Here is a 9,862-nt window from a genome sequence, read left to right as displayed (position 1 = left end):
GATACATGCTCCTTTAAACAAATTAAAATAAAAAAAATGGATCCAAAAAAACCCAAAAGGCTATGAATTTTTGCAAGGATAATAATAATTTGAAATAAAAATATCATGAAAGGAAACAAAAGTGAGAAAGCATGGCCATAATATTAATTGATATCCAAGTGGTGACAATTAAATTGCAAGCAACAATGGATGGTGAGTAGAAAAATGCTTGATAAGTCAAGCCATTGAGGGACCCTCACAAAATTGAAATGATCATATGTCTCATCTCTCTTTACCATAGATTCCATTTCATTTCATTTCATTTCCAAAATTATTAAAGGGTCAATCAATTATTACCCTCCTTCTCTATTGTTAGATGAGTCATTTGCATCTTTTCATGTTTTGGCTTCATGTGAAAATTGGCCACTCAATTCCTTTATCTTCTTCTCAACTTGTATATCTATCTATCTATCTAGAATAACTATTTCTAGGTAGACACAAAGTCATCCATGGGAGTTGTATTTAAATCTAAGATCTAATTGAAAAACTATAAAGTTGTTTTGAAATTTGTATCTACTTTTATTATTGATATAAATAACATAGATGGAACAAAAATCGATTGAAATTTTCAAACCGAATAAATTTAGCGTATACCTTTTGACATGAATTATTATACCTTTTCTCATTTGGGTAATTGAAAAAAAAAAAGGAGTGAAATGTGTCCTTCCATTTTGCCTTTCTTTTTTTGTTGATGAAAATATTTTAGGTAATGAAATTGACAATTTAGATGATACTTTTTGTGATTATAAAGCAAGTTATTCTTATTATTTATCAATTATATATAACTTTTAACTTATATTTAAGAAACAAATTTTGAAAGGAAATTAATTTTTTACTCTCCTTATAACTAGTAAGTCTTTTAAAATTAAAATTTATATTAATAAAATTATTTTAAATGTTTATATTAAAGTAAAAATTATGATGATTGTCATATCAAACTAACTTATATTCCAAAATAAACCAGAACAAAATTACTAAACAACTTCATTGATTAAATCACATTAATTGATTATACAATTAAAAATTCAATTATATTTATCTAACTTACATTTATTTTAAACTTCAATATCACTATTACACATTTAAAAATTACAATTACATTAATTAAAGGGTAAAGATAAGGCAAATTTGGGCTTGCGCTAGTGTATTTGAGTAAACAAACAAAAAAGATTCGTTGAAGAGTATTTTTTATTTTTTTTTGTAATTCCTAGTATAAGGACAATTCAAAAACTTTCTTTGTCTTATGTTTTCATATAATAAATAATTATATGAAAAAAAAGTGTAAAAATTAAACATATATATTAAGATTCAATATGATTTGTAATTCATTTATTTCAAACAGATGTCACGCATGCAAAACTTAATATGTATAAATATTTGTATTATTATTATTAATATATAATATTCAGTGGCTGACATTTTTATATATAGATATTTGAATATTTTTAGAAGATAAAAGAAGTTATCATATGTGGTTCCCTTTAAAGACAAAATTGAATTATGAAAGTGGGATATAAAAAAATTGAACCATTAGGCCTATATTTATTTATATATATCTTGTTTCATTTGACATAAACTAGGTTAAGGATAATGATAATATTTGCTTTCCCCATGAACAATATACACATTTTATTGTACTATTGTTCTTTTTATTTAATCTTAATTTATCTATAGACAAAACTCTTGGAAATGCCACAATTTTGTTGTTTTCTTTGTTTGTTTGTAAGGGTACTACTTATTTTGTCTTGAATTTATGTTTATAAATATAAAATAATCAACATGTTTATATATAGAGGAGTGATAGAGAGAGGGAATTTGGTGAGGGAATGACTTGGCATCACCTTCATTGGTTGGAAAATGTAAAAGTGAGAGGAAAGAGAGAAAAAAGAGAAATTATTTGATTTTTCCAGCTAATAAAATTATGCCAAGTCATTCTCTCATCAAATTCCTTTACCAAATTCTCTCATCTAATCATTTCTCTTATATATATTATATGTTTTGGTTATGTGAATAATGTTAAAATCTTTAAAAATTATTGACTCATTTAAAAAAATATTTGTGAGTTTAGATTTGGATCTAGTTGAGAAATAAAAATAAATATTTAATTTTGTTGATATATTTACTATAAAAGTAGTCTAATTTAAGAGATTTCTATTTTTACTAATAAAACCTTAAATTATACAGAAAATATAAGTTTTATATTTTTCATATTTATTTTGATACTCATTTTTTTAAAATAGTAGGCTAATAACTAATGGGCCTTATTGCCAATACGCCCAAGTAAGCTAGTCAAATTTTGGAACTTTTGGTCCAAGTTAAGATTGTTGAGATCTGGATCAAGTTTAAGAAATAAAAAAAAATAGATATTAAAGGTTTCTTGTATGATTTGAATTTGTAGTGAAGAAATTTGTAAATGAAATAAGTAGATTGTTTTTATTTATTTTTGAGAATTAGAAAAATAAACAGTGAATTGAATTTTTAAAAATAAAATGTTAAGTCTTATTTTTAACGTAGAAATATATTTTTTTAAGATGAGTTTGAGCCCCTCAATCCTAATATAGATCCGTCATACTTATATTTTTACTAATAACTTCTCGTGCGATGTACACGTGTAAAAATATAAACAAAATAAATTGAATAAAAAAATTTATAATAATATGTATTAAATGTTTACAAATCTTAATAAATCATGAATAATATATGAAAATAAAAAATAGAATACTCTCATTCCACGTTTTATTCACTTCTATAAAATAATTCATTTTCTCACATATCTCATTACATAATTTTTCTCAATGCATCTCTCATCTCGTGACTCTACATTTTCACTTTGGTCAATCAAATATTTGATTCATATTTTATAATATTTAACATCGTGAACTCTCACATTGGTCAATCATATTTGATTCGTATATTTTAACCACTTTCAATTGTTACTGACCTATTATCCATCGACAAACCACATCCCAATCACAATTGGTTAAAGGGTAATACTTATTTTGTTAGGTTGAAAATTCAAAACATACATATAAAATTTTTAAATTTATTTTTAATCGTCTTAAGTTTATTAGCGGGTCAACCCACAATTCAATTCAAATATTCATTTACTCTTACATATATATTAAAATTAAGCACAACTTTTGACCCGACAATATGACCATTTTGAAATTAAGCATAATTATATATATATATTAGTTAGTTAAAAAATTGAACTTAAATTGTTAAGAATGTTCCGCGTTCATCAAATTTTGGTGTTGAATTTAAAATATAAAATTTTATTATCCTAGTTTGGTTAAATCATAAATGGTTGTACTTGTTTTGTTAGGTTGCAAGTTCGAAAACATACATATACCATTTTTAATTTTAATTTTAATTTTAACCGTTTTAAGTTTATGGACGGGTCAACCCATAATCTGACTCAATTATCCATTTATTCTCACATATATATCCAAATTAACCACATCTCTCTGTCTGACGATTCGAATACTTTGAAATTAAGTATATATATATATAACAATAATAAAAAAAATTGATAATCATAATGTTTTTTTATAAAAAAAATGGTAGGCTAATAATTAACTGGCTTATTATGGCCAAAAAGCCTAGTAAACTAGTCTAATAACATTGGACCTATTGTTCCAAGTTAAGATAATTAAACCCATTTAAAATATTTGTGAGAAATATATATATTTTTTAATTTTGTTGATACATTTACTGTAGAATTATAGAAAAAATATTTTTCAAGAGATTAAAGGTGTTCTGTGTCCTAATAAAACCTTAAACTAAATAGAAACATATATATATTTAAAAAAAAAAATGGTAGGCTAATAACTAATGGGCCTTATGATTGACAATAAGTATAATTTTGGATCTTTTGGTCCAATTTAAGCCCACTTTCATTTGATTTTCCCGCTCGAATTTTGAATTCATTTCTCTCTCTCCCCTCTCTCTCTTCAGCAATTTGAGATTTGATTAAGCTATTCTGTCTAAATCCTCGCGAAAAGAGAGATAGAGAAAGAATTGAAGCCAAATTATACTTCTTTAATGGCCGACAACATGGAAGAACAAGCGGATACGATTTTATTGCAGAAGATTGTGAAGATATTCGAAGAAACTAGAGCATCGCATGCCACTCACATCAGGAAGCTCAAAGATCTATCGGCCATTCGATCATCTTCACCGATTCTATTCACCCCTGCATTTCTACGAGCCATAACCCCTCTCCTAGGTTTTCAGCGCAGGACCGCCTCATCCGAACGTCTCGTTCGATTTGTCTCCATTTTCTCGTCTACTCGAGATGCAAACAATGCCTCTCTTTGCGATTCTTTCTTGGAAGCGTTTCTACATTTTCTCCTCGTTGCGGCTGCGGCTGCAGACAAAACTGTGCGTTTTCGTGGTTGCCAGATTATCTCAGAGGTAAAAAATGTTTCGTTTTGCAAAATTTAACCTATTCTATGTAACTTAAGCTGTTTTCACAACGATTTGAACTGTACAACTTATAATTTGTTCTTATCTGTTGAAAATGCTTTCTCTTTGTCAGATTATTGAATTTAACAAATTTAGGGCACAATATGTTTCAAATGTGAACTGCAGTGTGACTAATAGTTCGAGTGTTGCAATTTTGGACCAGGAAATCAGTTTCCTAAATTTATTCAAATTTTATTTTAACATATGGTAAATTATAGTGTACTGTTGCTTCAATGTATTCTACACCCATTTGAACTTTTTTTCTTTTTCATCTTGGTTTAGTGTTTTGGATCCAAATTATTATTAAAATTCTTCATCTGCAGATCATAATGCGATTGCCAGATGATGCAGAAGTTAGCAATGAAATCTGGGATGAAGTTGTGGAGACCATGAATGCTCGTGTTTGTGACAAGTCTCCAATAGTACGTACATTTGCAGTGAGAGCTGTTTCTCGATTTGTAAATGATTCTGAGAACAGTGATATCCTTGACATATTGCTTGAGAACTTACCACCAGAGCAGAATCCGGTAGTTTCTTCTTATCTGTTTACATTTTGTTGTAAAAGGGTTCAAATATTGTTCTCTGAAAAGTAAATTTGATACTGATACTGATACAGGTAGTTCGTAAAACAATAGTATTATCCTTGCCCCCTACAAATGCTACTTCAGCAGCAATCATCAGTTGTACCTTAGATGTAAACGAATCTGTTCGGAAAGCAGCATACTGTGTCTTGGCTAGTAAATTTCCTCTTCAGAGTCTCAGGTATGATTGTTTTGCTCTTCAATTTCGGTGCTTTTCTCTATCTTAGAGACATTGGCATAAGGAAACCAACATCAGAACAATCAGTAGGTACTGGATGAAAATTCCGTAAAAATTGCCATGACTAACAAATTCAAACCACTCTAATCATATAACTCAAGATTTCCATCCACCCCAAGTTGGACTGTTCTATGCCTTTCATGTGGAGTAATGAGTCTTTTTTCCTCTGTGTGAATTATCATTCAAATTCCATTCAATTCTCCCCGGCTCACTCTCCCTTGGATGATCGCTCCTTGTGCTTTCCACTTGCATCGGAGTGACTGTTGTTTTAAAATCTCAATTATCTCCATTTTTATCGTTTACTTAGATTTATTGATTAAAAAAGGAGAAGGAATCAAAGAGACCTAAACAAATTAAAATATCTGTGGAAAGAACTTAAAGTGGAGTAGAAAATTTTGAATATACTTCACCAATATCACACAATTTACGAAGATGTTGGTCTTGCAGCATAAAGCTCAGGACCAGTATTCTCCAGAGAGGGCTTGCTGATCGATCTGCAGCAGTAAGAGGAGAATGTCTAAAATTACTCAGAGATGAGTGGCTTGTGAAATCTTGCAAAGGAGATCCAATTGAACTTCTGAAATATCTGGATGTTGAAACCTACGAAACTGTTGGGGACTGTGTAATGGATGTACTTCTAAAAGCTAAGTTGATTAAAGTGCCAGCAGACCAAAGTATTCGGCAATTTCTATCACCTGCTGCTATTGAAGAAACTGAAGGTTTGTTCATATTATTTCTTGATCTATGCTGTGTAGTCTAGCTTGAGCAGTTGTGTTCCTGATACTTGCATTTTCTTTTTTCCCTAAATAGTTTACAGTTCTTCATTAAACCAAACAATTAAAGTTTCCATAGAAAGTAGCTTTTTTTTTTTGCATGATTTAGTATGCATTTCTCTTAAGTACTGTATTATTGTGTTAGGATGCTGCAAATCCCAGCTTATGGAACCAGAGGTTGCGCTATATTGGAGAGCCATATGCAAACATTTTCGTGAGGAAGCACATGTAAGAAGTTAGGACAGTTCTCTTAGTTCGACCTTGCTTTTATGTTGAACATCCAAATCTGTTGTAGTTGCAGCTTTTCTTGCTGTTTCTTACAGACCTAATAATACTGAAAATTAAAATATTGAATTTTAAGTTTCGAATGAGTTAAGTGTTTGAAAATATCTAAATTTTAAGTATTTGGTATATATGCGAGTAGAACTAATGTTGATAAAAAGTGGAACTAGTGTCTGAAAAAATCATAAGGATTATTTTAGCCCTTATATTGACTTAAGATGATTAATTTTTCATGGTTAAAATTGTCTTTGTATACAATGACTAGATTACCGGGCTAAGTCATGCATATAACTTACCGAATTAAACCAAAATTTATAGTTTAATTTATGCTGAAACTAGATAATTTAGTGATTTTAAGTGTGATAAGTTCTGTTATCAACACTGCTTGTGTTATCAAACAATTAAATATATCTTTTGTAATTTTCAAATTGACTCCTTCCTTTCTGTTTGGTGGTGAAAATATTTAACCCCACAGTTTGATCTATTATGATCCAAGCTCCTACCATGTTTATTGTTAGATGAGTTGGTATTTTGATTTTCACTTTTTTGTCTGATCATTCTCTTCTATAAGCTTGACTTAATTGTTTTTTTCTCATCCACCTTAAGCAAAAAGGCTCTGCTGCAGCCACAAAAGTTGGCACAGAAGCAGCAATATATGCAGCAGAAGCTTCTGATGATAATGATATCCTGGAGAGGGTTCTTCCTGCAACAGTTTCTGACTACATAGAAATTGTTAAAGCTCACCTTGATGCTGGTATATAAATTCCATTCTTGAATTTAGTGCTTTAGATTGTTCTCTTAATCTGAAACAGCACCTGGTTGTTCCAGGTCCAAATCATCGCTTTGCATCTCGTCAACTACTATTGCTTTGTGCAATGCTCGATTTTTCCGATGCAACAAACTGGAAGTTTGCTAGTACATTTGTGCAGGACTTGCTGCAGCAGCCTCTTGAATATTTTACAGACGAAGATGGTGAAAAGGTTCTTATAGGTGATGGGTTCAGTCTTGGTGGGGACAGAAATTGGGCTGACGCAGTTTCTGCATTGGCTAAAAAAGTTTATGCAGCTCCTGGTGAATTTGAGGAATTTGTACTCTGTATTCTTGAGAAGCTTGCACAGCCTTGCAGGGAAAGAACAGCAGATTTCATGCAGTGGATACATTGCCTGGCGGTTACAGGTTTGCTATTAGAAAGTTCAAAGTCTTTCCGTTGGATGCAAGGAAAAGCAATTGAACCACCTGAGCTGCTGCACTCTTTGTTGCTGCCAGGGGTATGTCACCATCCAGGCCTTGTTTATGCATTACTGTTCCATTGAAATCACAACATTCTTCAAAACCTATTATTTAACACCATTTACAATTTCAGGTGAGACATGCTCATCTAGATGTTCAGAGGGTTTCCATCAGATCCCTTGGTCTCTACGGCTTGCTACAAAAAAAGCTTAGCGATGAACTAGTGAAACAGTTACGTCTTTCTTTTGTCAAGGGACCTTCTCCAATCAGTGCCATGGCCTGCCAAGCATTAATCGATCTTGCAATGTGGCATGGTCCAGAAGAGATTGACAGAGCTGTGTCACATGACCTGTCATCACAATTCATTGATCACAATATGGGTTTCTGTCCCATAGAATTTGCAGATTCAAATGGAAATCAAGATGTTGCATTGCTTGATCTATTATTTTCCGGTTTCAGCAGACCTGATTGGTGTGAGGGCGAAGATATAGATGAGAATGAATCAGTTCTAGCTGTTCTGGGAGAAGGGTTTGCAAAAATTCTTCTCCTTAGTGAGAGCTACAGAGGCATGCACACTTCAGCTCATCCTTTGTTTTTAGCCAAGCTCATTGGTCTTTATTTTAGCGACAAAACTAAAGAGTTATACAGGTGGGTGTTTCTATTATCTAGACTATAAATCTCTTTACATGTAAATCTACATTATGCTTTATCTTATCTTATCTGTTTCTTTTTTTCTTTTGCAGGTTGAGACAGTGCCTTTCTGTCTTCTTTGAGAATTACCCATATGTGTCTGTTTCTCATAAGGTAATAGTTGATCAAATTCAAAATTAGGTGTCAAATGCGGAATAGGGAAATATTAAGTGAGTGATGAAATGTGTGTAATATAATGCAGAAATATTTGTCCAAGGCATTTATTCCTGTAATCCGTTCGATGTGGCCTGGTATTGATGGAAATGGTGGTCGGTCTCCTACAGTGATTTCCAATATGAGGAAACTAGCTATTCAAGCATCACGTTTTATGCTACAAATGATGCAGGTTTCTCTCCTTTCAAGAGAAGGTAAGATAATTGATGGAAACAATGACAAAGATTTGCCTAAAACTGATGATGGCACAGAAAATTCTTATGATCTTGAGAGTGGGGAGGCGGTTCTTGCACTGCGTATAGCCTCAGAGGTATTACTATATCATTTAGTTGGTGAATCTCTTTGGGTTGTGCTAAACCTTCACTGTCATTCAGGTTGCTAACTTCAGTACGAAGAAGAAGAATGCTGCTGAGAAATCATACTGTGCAGCTCTATGTAGAATACTCGTTCAGCTAAGGTTCAATCCACAAGAAGAAGAAGAAGGGGTAACAAAAATAATGCGGTGGCTTTGGAATCATGTAGCATCAGCAGTATCTACAGAGAAAGATATTCTTAAGGAACTGAAACGAATGGTGGAAAGTCTAGAACCAGCTGATGATAATAATTTCTCAGCTGATGATGCTAAGTCTGTGTTGGGTAAAATTGTTTTTTCCTTTTTCTATATGGGATCAAATAATGTATGTTTGTTTATTAATAACATTGTTTTATTCAAATCCAGATAAGTTGGGTATTGAAATGAAGGTTGAGACAGTTAACATGGAAATTCCACCAACTCCAATTCCTCAACCGAGGAGAACTCGATATAGGAGAAAGCCACAAACAGACGACGAGTCCTCAGACGAGGAGGAGTATGCGAAAGAGCCTGCTTCTGTGGCTCCTAGCAATGTTGGTGGAATGAGCATTCGTTCACAGAGAGCCAGCAAGACGGTTGCTCTAACAAAGTTAACCACAACAGATGAAGACAACAATTCAGGAGTCACGTCTGATGAGGAGGATTCTGATGTTTCTGATGAATGAACTAACTTAGTGTTTTTGAATTTAGGAATTCTATGTCTTTAAGATAATGGGTGACCATTTAGGTTGGTTTTTATTTGACTTGTTTTGTATAGGTGATAGAGATTAATCCCCTGGTTATTATTGATAAACAATGTTACAATATATACTAGTCAAAAGACTCTTAATAAGGTAAACCACTAATCTAGGAATCTAAACAAGGTAACCCACTAATCTAGGAATCTAAACAAGGTAACAAGATATATACAATATACTAATACACCCCCGCAGTCGAAACGGGAGATTCTCGGACGCTGAGACTGTCTCTGAAATCTTCAAATAGTATGCGCGGAAGTCCTTTGGTGAATATGTCAGCGATTTGAAAACGAGAAGGC

At 32.0% G+C, this 9,862-nt stretch overlaps 1 protein-coding gene across 1 annotated transcript; it reads left to right on the top strand.

Annotated features, from left to right (window-relative positions):
* Nucleotides 1–3,990: 3,990 nt before the first annotated feature.
* Nucleotides 3,991–9,532, top strand: LOC124919405 (condensin complex subunit 3). Its single transcript, XM_047459639.1, has 12 exons — nt 3,991–4,455; nt 4,830–5,033; nt 5,123–5,268; nt 5,773–6,044; nt 6,244–6,326; nt 6,987–7,134; nt 7,209–7,648; nt 7,744–8,258; nt 8,354–8,414; nt 8,503–8,784; nt 8,849–9,110; nt 9,193–9,532. Exons 1-12 carry the CDS (start codon nt 4,084–4,086, stop codon nt 9,489–9,491), a joined length of 3,084 nt encoding a protein of 1,027 aa, XP_047315595.1. The 5' UTR covers nt 3,991–4,083; the 3' UTR covers nt 9,492–9,532.
* The last annotated feature ends 330 nt before the right edge of the window (nt 9,533–9,862 follow it).

The sequence above is a fragment of the Impatiens glandulifera genome, chromosome 1 (assembly GCF_907164915.1).
Source record: "Impatiens glandulifera chromosome 1, dImpGla2.1, whole genome shotgun sequence".
NCBI classification, from domain to species: Eukaryota; Viridiplantae; Streptophyta; class Magnoliopsida; order Ericales; family Balsaminaceae; genus Impatiens; species Impatiens glandulifera.
Note: the sequence above shows the minus strand (reverse complement) of the source record. Positions and strands in the feature narration are given on the sequence as shown.